The 27,329-nt window shown below is 35.4% G+C and overlaps 2 protein-coding genes across 6 annotated transcripts in view; one reads left to right on the forward strand and one right to left on the reverse strand.

The window, feature by feature from the left end:
- The window catches only part of LOC134534715 (phosphatidylinositol 4-phosphate 5-kinase type-1 alpha-like), a 150,660-nt gene extending 124,262 nt beyond the window's left edge, over positions 1–26,398 (reverse strand). For 2 of the 5 annotated variants that reach the window (XM_063373199.1, XM_063373195.1), the window contains exons 1-10: positions 26,029–26,368; positions 19,683–19,717; positions 19,462–19,593; positions 17,597–17,845; positions 16,527–16,679; positions 16,249–16,413; positions 16,024–16,158; positions 15,845–15,925; positions 14,085–14,296; positions 8,605–8,737 (exon numbers count right to left, since the gene is read on the reverse strand). In XM_063373199.1, coding sequence (XP_063229269.1) covers positions 8,605–8,737; positions 14,085–14,296; positions 15,845–15,925; positions 16,024–16,158; positions 16,249–16,413; positions 16,527–16,679; positions 17,597–17,845; positions 19,462–19,593; positions 19,683–19,717; positions 26,029–26,134 — 1,401 coding nt within the window. In that variant the 5' untranslated portion in view covers positions 26,135–26,368. Of the gene's footprint in view, positions 1–8,604; positions 8,738–14,084; positions 14,297–15,844; positions 15,926–16,023; positions 16,159–16,248; positions 16,414–16,526; positions 16,680–17,596; positions 17,846–19,461; positions 19,594–19,682; positions 19,718–26,028 lie in introns of all 5 variants that reach the window. The other 3 variants (XM_063373197.1, XM_063373196.1, XM_063373198.1) reach the window with 2 other exon arrangements.
- On the forward strand, positions 236–3,683 carry LOC134534718 (uncharacterized). The gene is made up of 3 exons (XM_063373203.1): positions 236–602; positions 1,197–1,620; positions 2,494–3,683. The coding sequence occupies exons 1-3, from the start codon at positions 436–438 to the stop codon at positions 2,686–2,688; spliced, it is 786 nt and encodes a 261-aa protein (XP_063229273.1). The 5' UTR covers positions 236–435; the 3' UTR covers positions 2,689–3,683.
- Positions 26,399–27,329: the final 931 nt, after the last annotated feature.

Here is a 27,329-nt window from a genome sequence, read left to right on the forward strand (position 1 = left end):
GTCATTTGGGCATCAACTTGTCTAAACATACTTACTGATAATTTGATATTTTCTTTTAAATTTAATTTTTTGATGTTTGATATGAAAATTTTCTAGTAAAAATATTTGTTTTTAAGACGTTGTAGTGTATTATTTTTGATAAGTAAGTGTCTTGCTTAAAGGAGTAACGTCATATGTTGACTTTGGTAGTACAATAATTAAAATCAGAGCAATAGACGAGCAAAATAACCAAAAACAAACGTTTTCTCCTATACTGCAAGGTTAACGGATAGTTGTCAGTTCCGCTAACAGAGCGCAGTGCAATGCTCGCTCGGTGCGTTGCTCGCCGGCTGTGTAGGGCACGCGCTGGCACAGTGATGCCAAGTCGTCGATATTTAGTAGTTTGAAATCTCTGTAGTGGTGACACAGTGCGCGCAATTTTTACTATTATTTACAATGGGCAAGAGGAAAAGGTCTTACCGCAATCTTAAGCGAAATAAAAGAGCTTTGTCGGTTTCTGCCTACTGGAGAAGACAGAATACTTCTAACAATTCTGCAACAGTATCAACAGCAGAAAGCAACCCAAGTGCACAAGAAACTGAACCGCATGAAATTTCATCACAGTAAGTACTTCTGTTATTTTTAATTAGACTTAATTTATAACAGCAAAGTCATGTATTTATTTTCGCTAATGAAACTTGATAGTAGAAACTATTGAAAAGCTATATTCTGATTGGCAACAACATGAAAATAATTCAACAACGAGTAAATAATTATAAGAAACGGGGGTACATTTTCTCCCTGGAAAAAAAAATGTGAACGGCGGTAATGCGTTTTACGTACTCATGTTGTTAAAAAATCTTACCGACATGTCCCCCGGCCTGCAGCTTCATGGCAACGGCTTGCGTGGCCGAGGTTCCAAGCCCGTATATAGTCCGTGGCAGAAAACGTGTCCCTAAGTTATTTTGCCTAAGAATATATAATAAAAAAAAAATTCAATAGCAAAAAATTTAAATAGTAGGTTTTTTTTGCATACATTTGTATACAATTTAATGCAAAACTTGAGACTTGATTTTTAACTGTAATCACCTTGTTTTTAAAAAAAATTAAAGTATATCATACACCTTCTACCTCTGTACACCTTTTAGCTTTAAAATTTTTGTGTTATTTTAAAGTTAATTGAAATATGTGGTTTTTATATTTTTTGTTACATATAGGAATGAAAATGAACAGACAGAATTGGATGATAGTATGCCACCACTTTTAATTGAAGTTGATCAAGGAGGTTCTTCTTGGGATAATCTGAAAGGAAACCGGCTCTTCAATCCTGCATACGTAATTCCCAAAATTCTTAGCCTTCAGAGCAGCCACAAGAAGCAGTGCACTTTGGGTACAATCCAATTCAAAAAAGAAATCAGAAATGGCTTACATTGTAAGTGGTTCATGGAATGTGATGGCTGCAATCGACAATATGAGATACAGAATGAAGAATGTGATAGCAGTGTAATGAATAGTACGGGGGCATGGGCTGCTGTGTCATCTGGCATCGGATTCACACAATTAGAAAACATTCTGAGCATTTTAAATGTTCCTTCAATGTCAAAGAACACTTACATAAAGAAAGAAGTAGAACTAGATAAGGTAATTAAACAATTTTAATTTCTTTTTCAAATAAAATAAAATATTATGTTAATCTTAGTACATTACTTTTCACTACTCATCCATCACCGGTTAATAGTCGCCTTATTTTACGGGGCACGGTTAAGGATCTTAAAATACAAATGTTCGATTAGATAAACAATATAAGTCAAGTGACAAAAAGCAAAGGAAATTATTCATTTAGGAACAAAATATCATCAAACTACGTTTTATAATTAGTGTTTTAGTACAAAATCTAGAAAGTTAATGATTGCACATATAAAGAAAATTAATTCCTACTTATAAGTACATAATAAATGCGTGAATCCTTTTATTGTTGCTTACAAACTAGTGCAACTCAAACATGTTTAAAATGTTCTGTATTATTATCCATGCCCGTCAAAACAAATTTCAAAATAAAATAAAACTAAAGTTTCAGTTTAATGAAAAAATTTAAAATCTGATTATGCTAACCTTATTTTGATTACTTGCAAAAGCCCCCATTCAGCTTTTATTTGAAACACTTGCACAAATTATGTGAAAAACTGAACAGTTCAAATGATTTTTTTTTACTCGCTTACAAACTGGTGCAACACATTAAAATAGCACAAAAGTAACGCATTTCACAACCCCAATAAAACAATAAATCAAAACAAAGACTACCTATGCCATTCTAAAGTAGTATTTTTTGAAATCATCTTATGTCTACAGTATAATACATAACTAAACATCTTAGATTTGTTTCAGGGAGAAACACATTTATTCATAATAAATATTTTTAGGACTACAATTGCTGCTACGAAAATCTAAGAAATTGTAAAATGTAGTATTATAGTATTTTGGCGATGGTATATGATTTCATTGAGTGTATTTAAGGTTTGGAGCGAGAACTTGGACCGAACCATATCAGATGCAGGGAAAGAAGAAAGAGCTCTGGCTATTCAAGAAGGAGATGTAGACGAAGATGGCATTCCATTTACTACAGTCATTGTGGACGGTGGATGGGCCAAGCGTTCTTACGGGCATAAATACAACTCTCTTTCAGGAGTGGTAAGTTACTTACGGGTCTAACAATATCAATTTCAATAATGTCGCAGTTGTTAAGAAGTAAAGGGCTGAGGTACTGTTACGAAATACATATTTCTTTGGCTAAGTTAGGCCCCGCTAGTTTGGATTTTTCCTATATTTTAATTATATTTAATGAAATATATATGAATTTCAAGGCATAAATAATATCTCCCAGACCTATAACTTGTAATAACATATATTTAAAAAAAGGTCTTATTATGTAAGCACTGAAAGGAAATAATTATTATTTCACTCATTATTACAACGAACATGATAATCACATCAGTTCAAAAGTGTTGACTTCAACAAGTGGGCAAAGCTAAGTCCTATGTTATGTTGACTCGAAACATTTATCACGGAAGATTTGTTACAAGCAGTATCAAAATATTTGAAATTGCAAGATGCGAGGTTGTCAGACCATATACGTCCCATATGAATTCGATCTCCTAATTTTCCTGTATGGTTAATCCACATTTTCTGCAAGTGAGATATTTGGATGACGTTTCCATACGTATATGGATATACTCCTATGTATGCCACCTATGTATTTTGATTTAGTCGATTCATTAACAATGTGTCTGCCATTTGGTTGGTGATTCTCGGATCTTAGGTTCAGTCCAATGCTATTTTATTAATGTCTGTACTAAGAAATGTTCATGATATTAAACCATCTAAAAATGTTTACTACATACGGAAATTATTGTGCAAAACTGGAATATAAATAATCCCATTCCTCTAATGCAAGAATGTAAATGTTAGGATGTTTGAATGTTTTTTTTTACTCACGAATTTCTTCACTATTGTAATAAAATTCGTAATAGATGTAACTCTTACATTAGAAAAAAACATTAAGTTCTTTTCAACCTGAATAAATTGAGTTCTTTAATACATAGGCATTAAAATATATACTACTAGTATTACATAAAAAAATTTACTTTAAATAGATTTGACTTCAACATAAATAAACTAATTCTTAACTTCTCTTTCCAGGCAGTGATCATAGGCCAAAGAAAAGGAAAACTTTTGTTCTTGGGCGTAAAAAATAAGTATTGTACCATCTGTCGTCTTCATTCGGGAGCAGATAAAGAACCGAAAAAACATTTCTGCTACAAAAACTGGAGCCAACAAAAGCCATCCACAGCGATGGAGCAAAGTGTTATTGTAGAAGGTTTTTGTAACAGTATACAAATGCATGGTTTAAAGTACAAATACTTCGTGGGTGATGGAGATTCTAGTGTTTATGCAAGAATCATTCAAAATGTCCCTTATGGACGTTTTGTGCACAAACTTGAATGTGCTAACCATTGCATACGCAACTATACCAGTCACCTGCATACCTTGGCAAGTGATAAGAGTTTTGACCCAGAGGCTCGACGGATGCTCAAATCAGTCATTCCAAGGCTAACTTCTGCAGCACGAGGTGCCATAAGGCACTGTGGGAAAGTGGGTGAGAAAGCTGAAGACCTAATTAAGGACTTGCGAAATGGTCCAAATCATGTATTTGGAGACCATTCTGAGTGCCGACCTTACTTTTGCGAAGGCAATGAATCTGATGGTAAAAGGGTAAATATTTTACTCGGATCTGTATTGTTTGACCATATTCAAGGTCTTTTAGGAAGCCTGGTAGCAAAAGCGCCAAGACTTGTGGAAAATAAAACAAGCAATGCAGCTGAATTTTACATGAGTCTTGTTGCAAAGTTCAATGCTGGAAAACGTCTCAACTTTACTCAAAGAGGATCTTTTCAAAGACGATGCCACGCCGCGGCTTTAAGATTTCAGAAAGGCCACGCTTGGGAAATAAGCCCTTTCAGGAAACTGGCAGGAAGAAGCCCTGGACTGAGTCATTATAAGGTTATCCGAAAGAGACAGCAGACATTAACACGCCGTAAATTGCAGTTCCATGACGACTTCCCTAAAAAGAAAAGAAGCAAAACTGATACAACTCATCCAGCAGACATCGACTATGGACCAAGCTCTGAACAAGTAGAAGATGATCCGTGTGACGAGATTTCAGATGCACAGCTAGCAGAAAAGTGTGAGAACTTTGTTGAATCTCTGAATGTGACCTCTGAGCAGCAAGAAGAAATTGCCATTCAAACTAAAGATCAGGCGAATTGTATAATCTGGCATGAACTTAGGCGAGTACGCTTAACAGCTAGTAATTTTGGAACAGTGTGCCGAAGAAAAGAATCAACTCCATGTGCGAACTTGGTGAAAAATCTTTTGTACAAACCCTCTGTGAATACCAAAGCTACAGAATACGGTCGCCGCAATGAACATGTTGCTATTAAAAGGTTCGAAGCACTAACAGGCTTGAATGTAGAGAAGAGGGGACTGTACATAGATGTAGAAAATGGGTTTTTAGGAGCTAGTCCAGATGGAATTGTGGTCACAGAAAATGCTACAATTGAAGTAAAATGTGTTCCATCAGGCATATCTACTGGGCTTCAAGAGCTGGCCAGAAGTAAGAAAGGATTCTTTCTCCAAGAAATTGCCAGCAAGAAGTTACAGCTTAAAACCACACATCATCACTTCTATCAGATCCAGGGAACTTTAAATATAACAAAAAAAGATTTTTGTTATTTAATTGTCATGACTGACACAAAACAAGATTTGTTTGTTGAAAAAGTTCAACGAAATGAAGATTTCTGGAGAAATGAAATGCTGCCCAAACTCACGCGATTCTATAAAAAGTGTTTACTACCCGAAATTGTTGATTCACGAGTTATTAGAGGAAAACAAGTGAGAGAGCCAGAGTATATATCAAAGGCAAAAGAAGAAATAAATGCAAAAAAGTCCAAAAAATCTTAGTTTCTTTTGTAAAGTTGTGATGTTTTTTCGCCTTCAAATAAGCATAAATTTTACCTGCACTTACATTTAAAGTAATCCACGTATGTTAAACAGCATCAGTGCCATTGTTACTGGTATTATTTACAAAAAACTTCAATACGAATCCTTCAAAACATATGAACATATACACTTTTATTCTGTTCATCGTGTACTTAAATAAAAAGGGTTAACTTTATGTTTTGTAACATTATGATGTTTAGAAAATATACTTAGTAAATGCCGAGTTTCCGTTTGTAATTTAGAACACAAATATTATCTAGTACGTAATAAATAAAATAGGAAATAATAGAAACACATATGATATTCGCTAAACAGAATAACATATAATGATGAAACTGTAGTATGTTTTCTTTTTTAATTTTAATAAAATTTATTTTCTATTTCTAAAAACTGTAATTGCTGCTAAGTATTTTTAAGTGTTTGCAAATATCATTTCTGAAAAAAAGTACATATATGTAATTTTGTTAAATGTTATTTTTATAACTCACTATGTTTCACTGTTTTACATTGAATTTGCTGATGTATGTATATGTATTTATTTATTTTGTAGAAACTGTAAAGTAGCAATGATAAAAGTTGAAAGAGAGGGTCCAGACAGCATGTTTTTCTTCGTAACGATGAGATTGTAAACTGGGCTTTCATGATATATATGGAGGTATGGTTATTTATTTTCAGCTAATTGTGATAAAAGCAGGAAATATACCAAGTTAAAGTTAAGATTTTAATGAAACTGTCAATGCACATAGATTACGATGATAGGCATATATTACTAAGCCTGTGTGGAACGCTGCTTGAAAACCTGACAATTACATGAGCATCACGCATTTACGCACTAATTCACCTAGTATTTCTTAAAACTAGAATAAATACTGTCTTGTAATCGAAACCAGCATTTTTATTTTAAAACAAAATTTTGTCAGGTTTAGACAAGAAAAGTATAATTATGCTCCGTAGCTATCCACGCTAAAATAAGCTGCCACTTAATTTTAAGTTTATAACTTGGATATTAATGTTACAAATAAATATTATTGAGTATCTTTATGAGCAAAGTCGTCTAGTTACTAATGCAATGTAAATTTAATACAGAATTTAAAAAAAAGGTAATATTAAAATTGATATTTAACATAGCAAAAATTGTTTGACCAATATATTCGACAGTATAGTGTTTAAACTGCATATTCAAGTATTTACACTGCTAATTGCTAGTATTGTAACCCGAAAAAAACATTTGGGGTTTTGTTTTTATTTAAAGTTAATCATAGTATGACACAAATTTTATGTACTTACGTGTGTTATTGTTAGGTATATTTATAAGAGACTACCTATTGTGGCCGTCACCGCAGTACTAATTTCGGAAAATGTTTGTACCCTTTTCGTCTCATGTCATAAAAGGTTTTTTAAACTTTCCTTTTATGTTAGTGTAATGCGTATTATGATGTTTAATTCTAATAATGTAACCGATTGTGCAATTGGCAAAAGAGCAAAGATTCTGGAGTGTCAATGTAACCACTCTTAAGTTGTAAAGTGTTATCGTGTACAATAAAAAGACTTCGAATTTGAATTTGTCCATAGATCCCAAAACAAGTGTCAACGCAAAATTTGTGTGTGTGTGTGTGTATGTGGGGGGGGGGGGGGACGATTTTTGGGGTGTAAACCATCCCCTTAAATAGTGTACAATGCCTGCGGTGATATTTAATAGTAACGCCTCTAATTAGACAATTTACTGTAGCAGTAATTGGATTTAAGTTACTCAGTGAAGATTTTATTTCTTTCAGTATGAGATATAAATTACTTCTCATAACTTCGAGTCTTCAAAAACTGAGTTAACCGTGAGCAAATTTTAAATTATTATGTGATAATATAACATATTTTTAACGTCTCATTTAAAGATATATGTTTGAAATGTTAGTGAAAATAATAATAAAAATATTTTTTAAATGTGTATTATGGTTTTATAGTGAATCTTAGTTAACATAAAATATTACGTACAGCACGTAAATGTGTTGATGTCTAAAGTGCGCGCGAAGGTACAATTTCCCGACGGGCCGTCAAACTTCGCTCACCGGCCGGCGCGGCGAATTGTAAACCTCCATCGGCTGCGGAGGCTCGTGGCCCTGGTCGGGTGGAGTAGAACCGGCAACACTGCGGCCCTCAGCCGTGTCCTGCGCATGCGCGGGTAGAACCCGCACATTCAGGGGGAGGGGGCGGCCAACCGTCTTCGCGTGTCTAAAGCCGGCCAGGAGAGAGGAGAAGCACACCCTCCCCGTATGAAGAGCCTGACTCGAATGACCGTTGCTCCCAGCTACACAGGTACTTATACCGACCGGGCGGAGTGGTCGGGTAGTTGATTTCGAAGGTTTTATTCACATTTTACCAAAATTAACACGATTTGGAAGTGTAGCGATTTTTAGTCTATGAACCTTCCCCTTAACTGTATATTGGGGCATTGTAAACTTAAAACTGTAATGATTTTTAGGGACAAAGTTAAAGAAGCTCTTGTAAGTAATTACAAAAATTTTAATGCAATTTTGGATTATGACCTCTCATTCAATAACTTTGATTTGCTTGGGTACAAAATGAGTGATGATAAATGGATCTAAAAGAATATTACCATTTTTTAAATTACTTAGATAAAGCTCATTTTAAAATCTCACATGGTTGTATATGACTTGACTGAAAAAGACTTGCATGATTTTCAAATTTATCATAGGAAACATATTTGAACATCAAATAAGAAATTATATTACATATATAAACACACAGAGCATAAATAAAAAATTTGACAATAAAAACCACATGATAAGATATCAAACTTGTGAACCATGAACTACCAAAAGGGTATGAAAAAATTAGAAATGCTGTTTATGGATTAAGTATACACACACAAAAATCATACTAAATTGAACTCATAACTATGTACACCAAAATAATATACAAAACTAAGGAAAGACTACTGTAAAATCCTTACTTGAGTGTACTAGCATTATGCCATTTCTAAATTATAAAGTTGTTGGTTTTACCACACTACTACAAAAACTAAAAATCTTTATTGCATAAACCAACACTCACCCCATCATGAATCATTGCCTTCCACGTATGTTCAAGCTTTTTTTTTAACCGATAGCTTTGCAGGATGTCGATGATACCAATGAACAACAAAAGACGTTCTCCCTTGGAGTTCCGCGCCGGAATACCGCCAGGCCTGCAAAAAGACATAGTATTCACCTAAGAGTAATTATAATTAGTTATTGAATGAATGGAGCAGCAACAGAATGCATTATTGCCAATCTCCAGGCACAACCATCTGTAATCTCATTAATGCAAACATTAAAACATGTGCACAACACGCATAAAACAAACTTGATAAAGTTTACAGTCTCTATAATATAATTAGAGTTAGTGATGGCCCGATATCCAAAAACCCGATTCCGATTCCGATATTTCCAAATTTACCGATCCGATACCCGATACTTCGATACTAGACCTATCTCATTTCTAACACTGATTCTATAAAATTGTGGTTCTGGAGTATTGTTAGAGACAATAATGAAAAATGTTAAATATTAATAAAACATACTTATATGAATGTATATTATTTTTATTAATTGTAAAATATTGTAAATTCACATTAAATGAAAGCTAATAATGAATTTATCATAATGGCCTACAAATAAGCTCTCTAAATTCAAGGTCTTAAAAAATTTATTAATTTTTCAAGGCCAGATAAAGCAATATTCTGGTGTAGGTATTACCTACAGTATGCAAAAAAACATATTGTAACTACAAGGAAACAAATTTCGGATTTTTGTGGAGAAATGAGAAATCTTGTAGCTGTCCGGTATTACTCTCTAGTGTATTTGCTTATAATTTATGAATTACAAGTCACTGCATGTACTGAGTCCAGTGTCTCAACTGTAATCTACGAAAAATACCGTCCGAAAAACGGGAAGCCTACAACTCACGTAGTTTCGGTTCCCTGCAAGAATTTCTGAAGATTTCTGAAGTTTTGCGTTTTGGTATTAACGCCACTTCAGCCGCTAAATCAGAAGTTCAAGCATGTTGTGACTGACCTAACCTAACCTAACCCTTTGATTTTTTTTAATTTCAATTTTTGAGAGAAATCCGATGTTGCACGAACGTGATAGGGAACCGAAACTACGTGAGTTGAAGGCTACCGCCGAAAAACATCAAACTTTTGTACCCTTTGTAAAATTTCATCACGGTTAACGACACGCTAGAAAGGAAGGTCTTCAAGCAGCAAGTTTTGTGACCATTGTTCAAGTGTATCACTCCATTTATTGGTGCGAAAACACGTTAAAAATACGTGAAATACAACTTTGAAACGTACTGCAGAGTTTATAAAACCACGCATCTTTTTTTATGTTGTTGGCAATGCATTCAATATAGCCAACATAATACCTTTGCTGCAACTTGCCCTACTTAAACACGTTTCATATTTTAGCTTTTGTAAAACTTACGTAATGTTTCTGTATAGAACAGCAGTTGGCGACCATGAAACGACACGGAAAGAAAATGTCTGTTATATCAAGCAGCAACTTTATTCTTCTTCATGTTTACTTACGGCTACACCACTTATTAAATTAAATATCGTAATTATTTTCGTTTGTTTTCAATTTATGTACACATAGTGAACTTCGAAAATTCACCAAGCGAAAACATTTTGCGAATATCTGAAACGAATAAATATGCACTAATGACTGGGATTTGTGTACACATGGAAGAATTGTACCGTCGGGATGCATTGCAATATCAGAAAGAAGAAATAGGCTTGAAATCTTGAAATTGTTTCAGTGGAAAATATGCTTGGAATACTAGGTAATGTGGTGATGTGAAGAAAGATAAATTACGCCCGCAGAAAATAAGCTTGGAATTACGGTTAAGGTTATGTGAGAAGTATTATTGGCGAGAGCAAACATCGGTTATCAAAATATCGCAAGTATTTACTGATGTCCGATATTGAAAAATGTGCCGATATTACCTATCTCCGATATTGAATATCGAATATCGGGCCATCACTAATTAGAGTACTCCTATACAGTAATAAGCTAACTAATCCATTCAATAATTTAAAAATACACTTGTTTGCAAACCACTTAACATTTTAAAACATTATATTTTCCAGATCTATACTTATGTCAAGCAGGTACTTTACAAAAAAAGGTTTACCATTTTGTTACATGAGCGAGATTTATCATACAAAACACTGATGCTCACTATATTTCAGATGTCATAAATAGGGACTAAGTTTTATGGTTTTATTTCTAGGACAATTTTGTTTTTAAAACAGGAGATTTTGGTGTTTTTTTTATTTTTATATATTGAATTTATTCATTAAAAAAATAGTGTATTATTCAACAAAGAGAACATAAAATATAACTTAATACTTACTTTACCAAATCAGTCTCATTTTGATTGAGACCTGATGCACTTATACAGTAAAATCATTAATAATTAACATGTATAGCAGAGAACTACTCAGAAAAATTAAAATTTTTCGTAAATTTCTGTGTGTTTGAAACTTGTGCCTTCATTACTGTAAAAGCGTGTTACCAATGTAAGACAGTTCAACATAATATTAATTTTTTCCAATCCATTTTAGTACAAAATTCATGCTAAATAAATTAAATTCAATGATTTTAAAATAACAAAACATTAAGTTTTTATCAAGTTTGCCAAAAGCCGGATTCATTTCATGTTTCTTGTAAATTTCAGGGCTAAATGGTGTAGCAACTTACATTTCAGTGTTATACAGTAAACTCTCGCCAGTCCGTGGCCCGAGAATCCGAAGTTCTCAGAAATCCGGGGTATTTCCGAAGTGACATGATCGTTACTGTTTAGATGTATGTATCACTATTCTCAGTGGATGATAAGAGCGACGCTCACTGATATTTATAGCGCGGTAAAAGGCTCTGAACTGGCGCGCAGTCATCTCGTTCCCGTCAGATAACTGTGAAATTTGAGCGGTGACCGTAACATTATATGGCGGGAAAATAAAGATAAAGGTGTAATGCCTTTTCCTCTGGTGCTTTCAAGAAATTTTTTAACGGTTTTTTACACCTAAAACTTCAAAACCATGCCTTTTAGCCATTTTAACTCCTCTTAATCCGATATAAAAAAAACAGTTGGGCATTAGCAAATTCTTAAATGCTTTTCGTAAACAGACTCCAGTCGGATATTTAGAGTAGGTTGGAAATCGCGTAGGTTTTCCTGAAGCTCTGGGCACCGTGTGTCAGTGTGTGAAACATGTTGCCAGTGACAAGTTTCCTAGCTGTGCGCGGCACACGACTGTAGTTGTCATGCGTCACACGCCGGGAATGCTGGCCGGAGGGAAGGTGAGTATAGTTCATTTGCGGTAAAAATAAATACTCTAACCACCCTGCTAAATTTTTCCATTAAAGAAATTTTGAAGTTTCAGAGATTTTCCAGCAGAAATAATGTTCTGTAACTAACAAACAAATTGTATCAAAAAATTAACGGTAAATGGCTGCCGTGGGGGGGCCTTAAAAAAATGTTCATTTTACCGGGAATGGACTATACAACCTGGCTTTCGTCGCATGCAGTGTGGAGTAGGGGAGGAAGGATGTTGACAGTTTCACACGCAGAAAATGGCTAGAGGGCTGGAGAGAGGGAGAGAGATGGTTTGTTGTCTGGGAGGGAGAGGTAAGCCGTATGACGTCATGCATCCGCTGCCTTTGCAGCCGCCAGCCTGTCTAGACGAGATTCTCGCACTCCCACTTACGTCGCACAAGCTACTGCTGCCGTGTTTTTAAACGGACTGTCCAATTTTTTTTCTCTTCTTATACGAACATTAGTAAGTGCACTATAAACCAACACAAAATATATGCTGCATGTTAAATAATAGCTTTGTATAAGCTTTTATTGTGAGTTTTACCATTTTTTCCCCGATTATTTTTGTTTTGTGCCAAAATTTCAGATTTTTTGATGGTTCTAGTGTACAATTAACTAATGATTTTTTTTTTTATTTCTCCCGTTTCTCTTTAGTTTAACTGGACTGGCCGTGTGTCTGTGAGGGAGTGGCCTTGAGTCTCTTGCCAGCTACGTATCGCTTCTCTCAACCGCCCCTCCTAAATTCACTTCCCCTTATCAAGGGGCTTCCCGTTTCAGCGCACGCCACATTGCTACGCCTAGCTCTTTCACATCAAAGTGAGACTTCGGGTGCCATTAATTTAATTTAAGATGACTTTAAATTACTTTTTACACAATTTACTACCAACTTGAACAAATGGGTGTGTTAAATTTAATCAGGCCAGGCTGTAAATTTTCAGGAAAAAAAATTTCTCGGGTGCTTCATTTACTATGAATGGACTATACTGGTATTGCTTACGTACCATTCTGTTAACTTCTCAAGTGTCTTGTTTATTATGACGTCCTGTGGTAGTATTACATGTTCATTGACTACCATCTTATCTTTTAGAATTTTTTTTTGTATTTTAATGAAAATTTTTCAAAAATCCGAAGTTTTCAAAAATCCGAAGGTCATAAATCCCCGACACCCACGGATTTGCGAGAGTTTACTGTATGTTGTATTGAATGCTTTGCTGTGTTATTTCGGTTTTAATGCTATTCGCCCTACAATCTTGTCCCTAGTCATTAAATTTCTGTTTCCGTAATAAATATAAATAAGTGATTCCAAAACTGGACGTATGAATCAGTAATAATTACAAGTGGAGAAAACGGCGACTACTGCGATAAAAACCCACCAGCTAAATGCATAATCTGCGTTGTTTCCCAGACTGTGAGAAATCCTTGTTTTGACCACACCAGGAATCATACCCTAATAGCCTTGGCGGGAGGCAAGTGATTGGACCACCGTGAGGCTGGGGCCGCCAGCAGCAAGAACTCCCTTCAGCTGATGGAGTGCAATAGTGTGTCTCATCCTTAGTTGTGCAGTGTATTTCAATGGGCATTTACTCTCTCTTTACAATGCACAATACCTGATAATAGGCCCTTGTTTCAGTGTACTCAACTCTGTTGCCAGAAACAAGCAAAGAGCACAAAAGTTTTAAACACAAATTTAAACTGTAATTTTTTTTAATATAGTTGAAAATTTATTTTGTAAAGGAAATTTTGGAATGATAGTTTTGGCAATACATTTTCTTGGTGCATTTTATCAAGAGCAGCATCTAACGACACATAATAATAGAAGCCATCTTGGCTTAAAAAAGTTTTGTACTTTTTTTTATATCTTGAAATATTAAAATTTGGCTCTGATTGATCATAGCTCGTAATTAACAGAATTCCTTGTTATTAATAGTGACCGACTGCGAAAAGCAGTTCTCCTGTGAAATAATATTTGGTGTTTACAGTTTTTTCTTGCACAATGTATACAAGTGTAAAAATAATGTTAAAAGACACTGTATCATGGTCTTCAAAAATCAGCAATTGATAAAATTAAATATATATTAAAACTTGTAATATTTTAAAGTACACATAGTAAGTATTTCATTGTTAGCAGGCCGGGCAGGATGAATCTAAATGCGAGACGTGGACCGCCGAGCTGGACTCACGGGACGTCATCCTCCTCGTCTATGGGCTCGCTCTCCGCCTGGATGCTCTCCATGGCGGTGGAGTGTGCGACGAGTCGCTGCCGGTTGATGGAGCGAGACCTGTTCAGCGCCGTCGCTCCCCTCTCCTTGTCGTCGGCCGCGGTGCCGCCGTTCTCCCCTCCCCCGCCCTCGTCCCCTTCCATCCGGCTGCTTGCCTGGTTCGCCTGCCGCTCCTGGCGTGCCAACATTTAACATGCCCGCATTAGTAAAAAAACCTCACACCTTCCAAAATATTTTATTCTTGATATTAAAATAGACTATTTACTTAAGACAGACAGGGATGACCAACTGGCAGCCCACAGGCCGGATACGGCCTGCGATAATGTTCGACACGGCCAGCCTAAAGAGATATCGTCAGGTAAGTTGTAGTGTATTAGCAGTCTTTGTCTGCATATACATATGTAGATTAAGCAATGATATTCTCACAGAAATATTGAAAAATATTATTTTAATTTTATGATATATATAATGATTCACTGTAATAATTCTTCTAAGACATTTAGTTTTTTTTTTATGTGTAAACATCTTACCTCTTGGTACATGGCATTTAGTAGGAATATAGGAATAATTTTGTAAATGGAACGGAAGTCAAATGGAATAGAAATGTGTAACCATGGTGCTGCTATCTGTGACAGATGGAGCGAACTGAAGTTCATAGAGGCAAAGGTAAACATTGTAGTATTAACTTTAATAACTTTTAACAAGACCGATGGTATTTTATAAAATTCCCGGCACCCAATTCTAACATTAGGTGCAGAAACTACATGTGATTCGCATCAAGAAATGTAGATTAAACACAATTTGCATATATATTTATCATGCTCTGCATTAATTTAAAGATCCTACATTAAATTTTGTGTCAGAGTTTCAAATTATAAGTGTATTTGCAACATGAGAACTCACGAATTCAATCGTTACAGGGGTTAGACATCTCTGACAAGTACTAGAAGACATACACACCTTTTTCCCTTCATTTTTTTTAACTATTTTAAGACGGTTATTTTTCATTTCTTCATCACATGCCACATCAATGTATTCATTGAATATTTTACAGAATAAATAGACACAAAAAAAATTGTTGTAATAAGTTTAAAATTTTATGCATGTGTGTCTGGCCCTTGAAATAGTTACAAAAATATAATCTAGTCCTCAAAAACAGTAAGTTGGTCATCACTGACTTAGTATATTCATCACACACTTGTACACAAAACAGGGATGTGTCAAAACCATTGTTTTTCTCAATTACGATTCTTGATACTTGTAAAAAAACATTTTCCTCAATTACAATTACAATTCCATAAAGCTTCACTCAATGAGTATTGAATCAAAAAAATTAAGGCTTTCTGTGACGAATCCAGGTATGTACTAAAAAAAACCTAAGAGAAAACTTGCAGATACAACTAAAATGTAAGAATACATAGTTTTGATGCAATTTTACCATCCCAATAATGCTGACAGTCTGTGGATTTATCAATATAGGAATACACATGCTCTTAATCTAAAAACTATTATTTAAAATAAATTATCTTCAATAAAGTATTGCTCAGTTACAAACTAGACGGATGTACTTTTTACTATCATAAAAACACACAAACTAAATTCATCACTCAAATTTCTTTACTTAACACTAATTTAAAAATTATATGCTACATATTACGTAACAATGAATATAATTGCTTCAATAAAAACACTGTAACATGTGAAACATCAACCCAACTTACAGCCTTCTCACGTGCTGCTAGATCCAAGTTGTGAATTCCTACAAGTAAACTGTAATCCATTATTTTAAAACTTTCAAGTACCTGGAACAAAAATTCAACACAAGTTTAATTTTTGAACCATGGATAATCACACAAGCAAGAACCGGAACAGACAATAAAAAATAAAATGATGAACCCACCCTACAGTCTCGCTGTATGGTTTTGACTAAAGCATTGTAAGTGTCTGCTTCAAGACCAATGCCTTCCGAATGGTGTTCAATGAAGTCTAGGTCCTTGTACGTAGGGGAATTTTTCTGTCTTTCGGACTTGGAAGCCTGAGGACACAGAAAATACTGTTTGATACGATCACCTCTCTACATGCAGGAGCACCTGCTTAGTCAATGTGCATGTGTCAAACAACTTACTTTTCGTTTGTAAGTGGAACCTTTGAGATCATACTTCTGATGCATCTTGACATACGAAGGCAGGAGATTATTCATGGCAATTAATCTCACATTTTTGGAGTTGCACTGATAACAATATAACCCGAAAAACTTTGGCAGAAGCGTACGAGGGTTTTGGTTGAGATTCTAAAAAATATATATACATATATTAGTTTACATAGCATGCTAGCACAACCAAGAGAGAATTTCAAGAAATTACCAAAAACTTAGCTTCGGAGCACGATCAAGATTATTCTTACCATATAGTACCCTGGAAGAAGTTTCTGAAGAAATTCACCCTCTTTATGTTGTACGGTTTTAATGATGAATTCATCATCATCTGTGAGATAAAATATACTACCACTAGCACCAGGATTTGATAATTCTCTAAGGGGCGAACTACACATTGATATCTGTAACAAAAATTATTATTTTTTTAATCCATTCAGGAAAAACACACAGTAATAAAATCAACACATGACGAATAACAAACATTTTAAGTAACAACATGAATGAATACATCCTAATACATAATAGGGAATTATTTCTGTGACAGTTATAATTCTTCAAGGTTCTGCTTTTAGAAAATTCAATGCTTTTGTACATATATACCAATTAAAAAATACATATATTTTAAGTATTATGAATTTATGAGGTTGTTCAACTTCATTTATGCCTGCAGATTGTGAGATTTCATATTCTCAAAACATGTACACACTCCACTGCCCTGTATAATGAAATCGTTATTGCTACCATTCAGTTTTTAGCATTTCTCCTGTTTAAAATATTAGCACACAGAGTTATTTTTTTTTAATTACATGGTTTAGTTTATTAGTTTGGTGTTATGAAATCTGCAGAAAGATATGGAACAAGTCATGCTATACAAAAATACATCAAATTACATACAAAAAAGTCACTGGAGAAACTAGCCCTTAGTATTAAAAACTATATTGAAGAAACTAGCAGATATTGGAAGTACTGCTAACCAATTCCCATGTATTAACTTCATAAAAACATTACTAAAACATAATAAGATCACTACTTTTCAACAGTATCATTCATACCAGCAACACAAGGAATGATACAGGATTCTTATTTATTTTTTAAAAATTATATGAAAAGACCTGTTTTAATGTCTCACAAATGAACTAAATGTCATCTATAAAAAAACTTAGGAAAATTGTGTAAAAAAACTTAATTCATTTATTAAAACACGACACAAAGCTACAAGACAGCCATTATCTTAGCTCCTCTACATTTAAAATTTTACATTCACAACCAACACTATAGAGGTAATTCTTTCATATTAATGTAGCTGCACCATACTCACCAAAAAATCATCAGGTTGAATGCCAAAAAGATCTCGGAAATACCTAAATGCAATGGGCGCGTAAGTCCTAAACCTAAATTCTGAATAATGATGCGCAGGAGTGTGGTTTGAACCTTCTGACGGGAAGTTAGTCGTTTCGACCGTCATGAAATCCTGCATCAGAAGATCGCGCTCTGGTTTCGAAGCCAATCCTCCAACCGCATGCTGAATGCCCAACTGAATGGAGCCCATTATTTGGGTTGTTTGAATCTGGAATAAAATAATTACTCTTCAAGTGCCAATTTTCACTATCCACCAAACAAGTTACCCATAAGTTAATTATTTAATTTCATTTGCCACTTGTTAAATTGCCTAGTGAATACTTTTCATTAGTGGGGGATGAAATATTTACATAATTTTGGTCAAAAGTCCCTATAAACAAAAACATAAGTGGTTCGGGAAATTTCTACAAAACTTTGGTCCTTGATCAATTAATACATAGAGACCGTGGAAACGACAGACTATGGAACAGGCAGTCATCTTGTAAGGTGTTTGAAGGTCCACACATGCATCCCCCAGTACCCCACTGCGCAAAAGTGGGGCATAATTTAAATCAGGGAACTCTAACACATTTCCCCCCCCCCCCAAAAAAAAACTACAAAACTGCCACTGTATGATTCATCATCAATCACGTATAGAGTAATTTAGGCTACAGTAGCTAAATATGTGGAGAGTGAGATCAACTGTGAATAATAATTAATAGCAGCCAATAAGTTGGAATATTATTTCTGGGACAAGTACTTATGTTGTTTCTACTTTATCAGAAGGCAATTTCAGTATTTTACACAATTATTTTGTTCTTCATAGTAATTACAAATTACCAAAAATTAAAATATTTTAACATATTTATATATAATTTTTGGGGGAACATGTTGTAGACAATTTCCCATGTATTGAAGGGAACAGGAGGGAAGGTCACGAGGCAGCTATTTGGGATCCATATCCGGTGATGGAAACACGAGAGATGGAGAAGGCGCAGCGCAGGGCAGCGAGATGGGTGAAGGGGGTTAGAGACCATCAGTGATGATCAAGGAGCTAGGGTGGTAAGCACTACAGAGGAGGAGGTGGGTAGAAAGGCTGGTGAGTGTTCAAGGCAGGAGGGAGATTGGGGGAGGCTGGGGGATAGGTCGCACAGAGGGAGGGGAGACCGAGTGGAAAACACAGAGGGAGCGGAGGCGAACAGAAAGGAAGCACTCTTTCAGAATACAGACTGAGCAGGGGAGTACAATGAGCTTGAGGACAAAGTATTGTGAGAGTAACCTAGAAAGCTAAAAGAAATGGGAGAGCCCAATTGCAGGTGTATATTTTAAATTTTAATCTGAACTTAAAGTGACATTTCACATAAGAAGAATAAATAATATCTATTCAGAATACTCTATAAAAAATTTTTGTACTGCTCACATTACTCCATAGAACCATTATTTGACCAGGTCAGCAATATACTTTTTTATTTAACTTTTGTTCAAGATTCAAAGTTAATAGATAAAAATTATTAATGGCAAAAAAAAAAAACTCTTTTTAAAAATTAGCCTGAGCTTTGTATTTTTGTAATTTGCTAAAAATGGCTTGTACATGTGGGTAAGTACTTATTATAAACAATTCACTAACTGTATCTCATGAAATACGGTCTGCATAACTCATAACCAAATTTAATATTCTGACAGAGGAATAAGAATTGATACAAAAAAACACTAGTTTTATAAATGAATACCAGAAACACACAGATACAACCCTTAATCATCTTCAAAAATTCCAATGCATTCCAAAGCACTCAATTTTATAATAGGTACTACTGTATATGCACATAAATACAAGCACACACTCACCTTTTTGTATGTAATTTCTCCACCCACACCAACCCGACGATGGCCAATTTTTCTTTCCCTTTCCGATTTGTGGCGGGTGATGCTCGTGGGGGTTTTTGGCCCAGTCAAATTTTGAGAAGTGGCTGCAGCCATCTAATAAAATATAACAAAAATGTTACACACTATGCACAAAAAAAATTGACTTAAAGCAACAAAAATCAAAAATTCCAAATGAAACTTACGTCCAATGGTTGAATGCCTTTCGAGTTAAACTTGTCTAAAACAAAGAAAAGAATCCATGAGACATGTTCTCCATTTAAATGTTTATAATAATAATAATAATAATAATAATAATAATAATAAATTATGTCATGCAATAATAGCTGCAAAAATAAACAAGAAGTATGTAGCTGCCACCATCACAAAAATCACCAAGAGATGATGCCTTGCAAATATTTTTTGATGAAGAGATGGTGAAGTCCAGTAAAGTGAGACAGTAAATTTTAATTCAGCTAAAGATGAGGCAACACCAAAACACTAGCTGATCAAATGTGACCAAGTTGCAATAGCATTCACCTGAATTATGTTTGTTAATAACTTGCATTATATTGCCGAGTTTCTTTAGATATCTCCATTCTTTGATGGCAGACTGAAGCATAGAATTTCCCTTCAAATTATCATCACTGACGAATTTTCATGACTTTTCAGGATTTCTAGCAAATTCCCTGACCATTTTCAACTTTCCTGACTTTTTCCTGACCTTCCAGAATGTGAATTCACTGTTTAAGTTCCAAACTTGATAACACGGTATACTTAGGTGGGTTACTAAATTGATGTTTGGAACATTGCAACTCTGTACATGGTCAATACTTGTGTCAAATAATCACATTTGTCACTAAACAAACAAACAATTACTTAAGGGGTATTACCAAGGGGTGTACAACAACATTTTATTTAAGGAGCGGAGTTATCAGGCTGAAGTAAGCATAACATTTGTCTTTGCGTTATCAATTCTACGGCCTGGGTAGAGGAGAAAAAGGAAACAAGGGGGCAGTTGCTTATCACAGCCATGATAGTTTTATGTAAGCATGCCAACCCTTATCTGTTTCCTCTGATGGACCAATGACTCAATCCATCTCTTACATGATTAACTCTGCAAGTGCTGTTCACTCTTGAGGAAGCAGCAAAATGAATATTTTATTCTTCTCAAACTTCTTAATCTTTTTTCACAGCATTTCTAAATTTTAGTAACATAACACAGGATTTATACCTTTTTTTTAAATAAACCTAAATCATTACATATTTATATAAATATTTAAACATTCACACATAAAATATAAATATATATGTAAATAATACCTCAATTCAAAATTTCCACCTTTGAAAAAAAAACAGTTCAAAACTGAGAGGTGTTATTGGCGCAGTTAGATCGCTAGCCGCCACGAGCTCCACTAAGCGGACGGGTCTCACCAAGGAGAAGTATAAGCCAAATCTCATTCAAATCCGTTCAGCAGTTTGGGCGTCAAGGAGTAACAAACATATTCAAAATCTTATATTACTAGTGGGATTGTAGAAATGCTTGTTTATCACGTTTCTTATCATTGCTGATTAGCTTTTTAAACAATTCATCAAAATATATTTTCGACCCTACCACTAATTTTATGACTAATTCTCCAATACTATCTTAATAAACTGCAATCTTGCTTACTACTCCTTTGCAATAACACGTAGTCTTGCATGGCCTTCAAAAACTCCAAGCAGGGTTACTACACTTACAAAAGACTGCCCAGGGACGTAACATTTGTTTCTACGACATCAAGGTTTTGATGTTTTGTAATTATATATTTAATTATATATTTTAAATCTCCTTGTGTTTTTTCCAGGTTTTCAAGAACCTTTTAAATTTCCTGTTTTTTTTTTTTTTTTTTGCATTCCTGAATGTGACCAGAGAAAGTAAGAAAGTTATGTACTTGGAAAGCTGACGATAAGGCCAGGCACCGAGGAGAATGAATGAAGTGGATTACAGGTTACTGGCTCATATACAACGGGTTATCGGAGACGAGGGGTGATGAGGTATGAATGAATAATTAACGGAATGAGCGGGTTGGGGAAAATGGAATATCCTGAGAAAACCCAAGCTCTCGGCAACAAAAAAATCTGGGTCTGACCCTGTCTGGAACCAAACCCGGATCACCCCGGTGGCAGGCAAGTGATCTGACCACACAAATACCAAGGGGCCCCTTGCACTGGGGGAGAAGGGGGGGGGGGTGTTTGGAGGTCTGTCCACAATTATCTCTGCCCAGGAGCAACACAACTGTGCTACTAGCCATTCCACAGACTTCTACTTCTGTCACAGTTATATTCTCATGTGGTTGGAAGGGTTTATCTTAACATAGTTAAGTAAAAATTAAGTTATCGCCAGGGTACCCATACTCACACTCAAGACAATTTCCCTGAGTTTTCCTTGTCCAACCAAACTTTTTTTTCCCCCTGTCTCGTTATTCAATTTTGCAAGATAACATAAATATGACATTAAAAATCTGCATCCAAACATGTTTCAACAACACGAAACATGTCAAATTGACAATAAGATATTTTTCTCTTCAAACACAGTTTGCACTGTTAGCCTTTCTAACAATGCAATGCCACCAATCCGCCAGTAATATAAAACCACTATATTTGATCAATCTTTGAAACAAAATATTATTGAGACCATATGATGACTACTAACATATCATGCTTAAAATCATTACATCAATACAGTTGATTCACTACCTGTTTGTTCTTACATTTAATTATTGGTAACAGATGGGTTTTCAACTACAAATGAATTCGTGATTAAAGTACAGTCTGGTTATAAGACATCAAAGAAACATACTAGTGTTAAAAACTACTAATTCAGTTTGATGATTAACGTTGTCTATTTCTCTGTGTTTTCCCGATTTTGAAGACATGTTCAATTCCAAGAGTTTTAGCTGTTTTACAGATTTTCCATGTGGTAACCCTGAATAACTGAGGTTTCATGATATTCTTGTGGGTTAGAAAGCATAATATTTGTAATGTAACATTAAAATACAGAAGTTGCTGTTTAGTCTAAGGGCGAGACCACACAGGAAGCTAGGCTATGTTCGCTATGTATGCTATGTTCGCTGTGCTAGGTGGCCAGACAGATGTCTAGTTTGCGATGTCAGAGAGTCATATGCCAAGTAATTAGAGTAATTATTCAGAAAATTATGATATTCTGCCGACTCTCGCAGAATATAAACGTAAAGAAGAAATGGATTCAAAAGTTAATCTGAAAAGAAAATTATTTGAAGAATTTCATTATTTCATGCCGTTGTGTGTGAGAATAAAGCCAAAATATTATATTATATCAAAATAAATACTACTCAGTTTGATAACATTCCCTTGAAATCATATCTCAGGCATTGATAGGCATATCCTGCCATCTATATCCTTCCACTGATTTATTACGTATAAACTTGGATATTTTTGTACTTCTTCAATGAACTTCTCAAAAGCGCAATACTGAGAAAAACCTAACTTCTGCATCACATATGCCACATGTCGTTCAGCCTGTTGCCCGAGCCAGGCCAACTGTTGCCTTGGACAAGCCCGCTACTCATGAGAGTATTACCAATTACACCCCCCCCCCCCTTCTGGTTTGCTTGTTTCTTCCCTTTTTCTCTCTATTCCTTCTCTCATAGCTACTTGTTCATACAGCATTTTTTCCCAGCTCTTTTTCTCAATTCCTCAATTCTTCTTGGTTCTGAATCTTGTCTGGACTGCACGTAAGTTTCTCGTTATACCATCTTCATGACTCATTGTGTTCTCATTGTCACTTCTTGGTATTTCTTATCTCTTCTTTGCATTTCCCCATTGTTTCTTGTTTCATGTTTTATCACTTCTCGGTTTTTCTCGAGCTCTTCTTTAAATTTTTTTTTTTTTCTCTTTTGTCTGTCTTTAACTCTCCTTGGTTTTTCTTAATTTATTCTTGTTCATTTTTCATCACTTTGTAACCCATCTTCATCAATTCTGTGCTATTCTTCAGCTCTTATTTGATCTTTTCCTGGCAGTTCTCTCCTTAGCTGTTCTTCTCTTCTATGCTACTACTATCCTCTTGGCTTATCTTCACTTCATCAATTTTGAGCATTATAGCATTCTCCAACTCCTCTAGTGAGTTTTTCATTTCATTAATTTCATTTTGGTGGTTCTTACTCTCCATTTCACTCTTCACTTCTTTCGCGAAGTTCTTCATTAAAATGGTTCTCATTGCACTCACGTCATTCAAAATTGCTTATAGCGCAATCCTTATCTTCTTGATATCCTCAACACTAACCTCTTCAGCAGCCATCTCTCTCTAACACTTTCACTAATCAAATAAACTAAACAATTATTTATTTCTATTACTGCTATTAATTTGAAAAAACCTAGCCTAAACTTAAAAAAATAACTCTATAACAATTTAAAACTAACACTAACTACAGTATACTCAAACTTTATAACAGTCAAAAGTTACTAAAGTTCTTTAGACTAACTTTATTCTAAAAAAAACTAGTCTATTTTTTATTTTAATTATGTAACTGAATCCTAAATCTATTAATTACGGTTATCCCACTTCTTACAGCAAAATGTTATGAACTATACTGTGGGGGAACTGGGTTCGTAAGGGATGGCCTAATTAAGTTTTATTAGTTTTAATTACTACTATTTACATCACTAATAAATAATCATACTTAAAAATGATAATCACCAATTACTCAAACTTAAAAATGTTTATTCTGAAGTCAGTCCATGTCTATCAAGTTCCGCAGTTCGCACTTCTCACAGGAACTAGGCTCAACAGTGGTTCGCCCCTTACCTCGCGCCTGTCCACATGCACAGTCTCGCGCAACTCAGTCGCACTCTCTCGATCCCATCGCTCCACGTCGCGCCACTGTCAAAGGGGTCTACCACCCTCTTCGCCGGTGTTGCAATTCCTTTCACTAACCGAACTCTCCAAACACTCGGAACTTGGTCGGAACTGTTGCGGAGGCCGTCGTCGCTGCTCATGTACTTGTTTGTGGTGCCCTTCTCAAACCGATGAAGCCCAGAATCCTCAGGCTGCTAAATGTGATAATAGGCCAAGGCAGGACAATGCGTGAGGAGCCGAGGGGGGAGGGGGTAGCAAGGACCCTTGTAATCTGGCCAGGCACACGTGGCAACGGACAGGGCATGACTTCAGTGGCGGTTCAAGGCCACCAGCCAGCTCCAAACCTAGCACCCATCATGGTCCTGTCTGTATTTGTAAAAATATTTTAGTTCATAACACAGTTTAAAGAAACTAAGTACCTACTGCAAGAAACATTTGAAATTTAAATTATATGATTACCAACTATAAAATATGATTTAACACATGCAGTATCTTCCCTGTCACCATGATGGTCAATATTTTCAGCACTGATGCTATGGAGCTAAACCAAGTGATGACCTTGAAGCATGTTTGTCACTCAATGCTAAGTCCCCAATTCAGGACATTGCCATCTCCTGAGCTTCTATAACACCCCACGCACTTTTTTTTTCACACCAGTTTTGAACAATGAATAAAAGGAGAACACTGGCAATCTCACCTAGCAGTTCAAAAAACAAAAATAGTAAATGTTCCGTATCACGTGTCCAAGTTAATCTTTTGATCCCAACTGCATGATTCTGTATGCATTGGTCCTGTGGTACATGATGCTTGCCATTTTAATTTTGTACGTTGAAAGATCCTGGCCCAACAAAATACTTTGGTATATACCAATGAATGATCGTAAGTTGAATCCAAAATAGATTTTCCTTTTTATTCAACTTAAGATCATAATTTATTGTTATATCACAAGTTTTTGTTACGTACACAATCTAAATAAAAAAAAAATCATCATGTACCACAGGATCAAAATGTACAAGATAATGCCATCAGGATCAAGGGATATACTTGGATATGCAATACGGAACTTTTACCACAAAAATAAATAACTTACAAAAAACGGGGGAATAAAATGAAGCAGGTAAGAAAGTGTGCACTTAACTCAAGTCCAAAAAAAAAGCACGATACATGTGAAACCAAGAAAAAAATTTGTTATAAAATTGCTAAATGCTCAGCGACCAGAAATCCTACCTGTAACTCTGCTTAGTGGCCACTCTCTTCAATATTTAGGGAAACCCTAATTTGTTTAAACATGGTATTGATTTTCATTGCCGAAATAAAAAAAACTAAAGCAGAATCTTTTCTTACAAAAAGGCATAACAATGTCCCATCACCCCTACAACATATTACACTAACCAAAGTTCCTCGGACAATAGAAAACTGGACAGAAAATATGAACACAGCCGACTGACCGATAACCATAATTTCATTTGCATAAGAAACTGAATACTTCTCGTCTTCAAATCAACGCGTAAATATTAATACTATTACATACATTCCCCCATTCCCAAAAGTTTATATCATTGGATACTAAAATAATTATAAACGTCAAAAACCTAACCCCAAAACATCTATGCAAAATGAACGTATCAATCACCGTAAAAATACCACCTTCATGCGCATATTTTAAATTTAGTTACCTTCAGCTTCAATTTCAGTTGCGTTGTCACCCTTCTGCTCTTCAGTTTTCATTTTATAAGACGATTCTGCCAATTGTATTCCATCTATACTCTCCTCAGTAGCCATCTTGTTTCAACCCTGGATTTATAGTACAGCACTTGCTATTTCGGCATTCGTACGCAAAATTGTATACCATAAGTAAGTATATATGCAATTAAATAGTTCATATTTTAATTCATATTTTAAATAAAATGTAAAAATTACAGCCAAATCAAGAGATAATTGTATTATTAGCTGCGAATTGTATTAACAAATAAATTTTGACTGTCATTCAACAACTTTAACACTTAACACATAGCTTTCCTCATCCCTTTTTCAATTCCCATTCCTGTCGATAGAGAACATTAGTTCTACTTTTCTTGTTAGCAAATGAAAATTTCTGACAAAATTTTGATTAGCAACGAACTAAAGGGATTTAAAACATTATTTTTCTCACGCAAAAATAGTTCTTAAACTACCTCCAAAAATTAAATTTCCTAAATATAAAAAGTGATAAAAAAATGTGTGTCCCATCCACAGCATGCCACAGAGCGCACCCTTTGGCCCTTTGCCCAACTGCCACAGTAGACGGTATTAGTTTCATCTGTGTTCAAGTATTCAAATGCTTAAAAATGAAAGGACAGAGAGCAACATTAAGTTTATATTGGTTGTTCTTATTTCAGTATATATATTTAAAAAATAATGTTATGTTTGTGTTGTTCCTTCTGCCGTCAGCCGCGGTCTCGTGTTCGAGATCGGGCGCAGGTCCTAGTGGGGTGGCTGGCTTTCTTAGAACCGTCGGCGGTGGTGAAATTTGCTTCCTGACTGGGTTAGGTTGTTTAGGTTAATTTACATACACTGTTCTGGTTGTTCTACGGGTCGCACGTCGCGCACGGGGGGTGCGGGGTGGACTTTTTATTGTTCACGATTGACACTGGTTCATTACATTGGGCGCGAGGTTTACTCGGCGGTACATCAATGCCAATGGGGCGTCGGAACACGTAAAAGTTTTGATTACACTATGATTACAATTACACTTGTTTAAACGGCACTCTGTGGTGCTTTTAAGTACACGAATACACTGCACACGTTATCTGAGAGGGACACCTGCGTGCCTCTACGTGTTGACGCCGTCGTCGGTGCTCCCTCTGAGAGCACAGGCCGTTATGTGTCCTCAACACCTGATCAGTGCCGCGCCTCGAACGCGCCCGCGCGCGCAACATAGTGCAGTGCCCCGAAGGGCGTGACGTCAGTCACGGCCCCCTACGAGTGCAAAGCGCCC

The sequence above is a fragment of the Bacillus rossius genome, chromosome 8, assembly GCF_032445375.1.
Source record: "Bacillus rossius redtenbacheri isolate Brsri chromosome 8, Brsri_v3, whole genome shotgun sequence".
NCBI lineage: Eukaryota > Metazoa > Arthropoda > Insecta > Phasmatodea > Bacillidae > Bacillus > Bacillus rossius.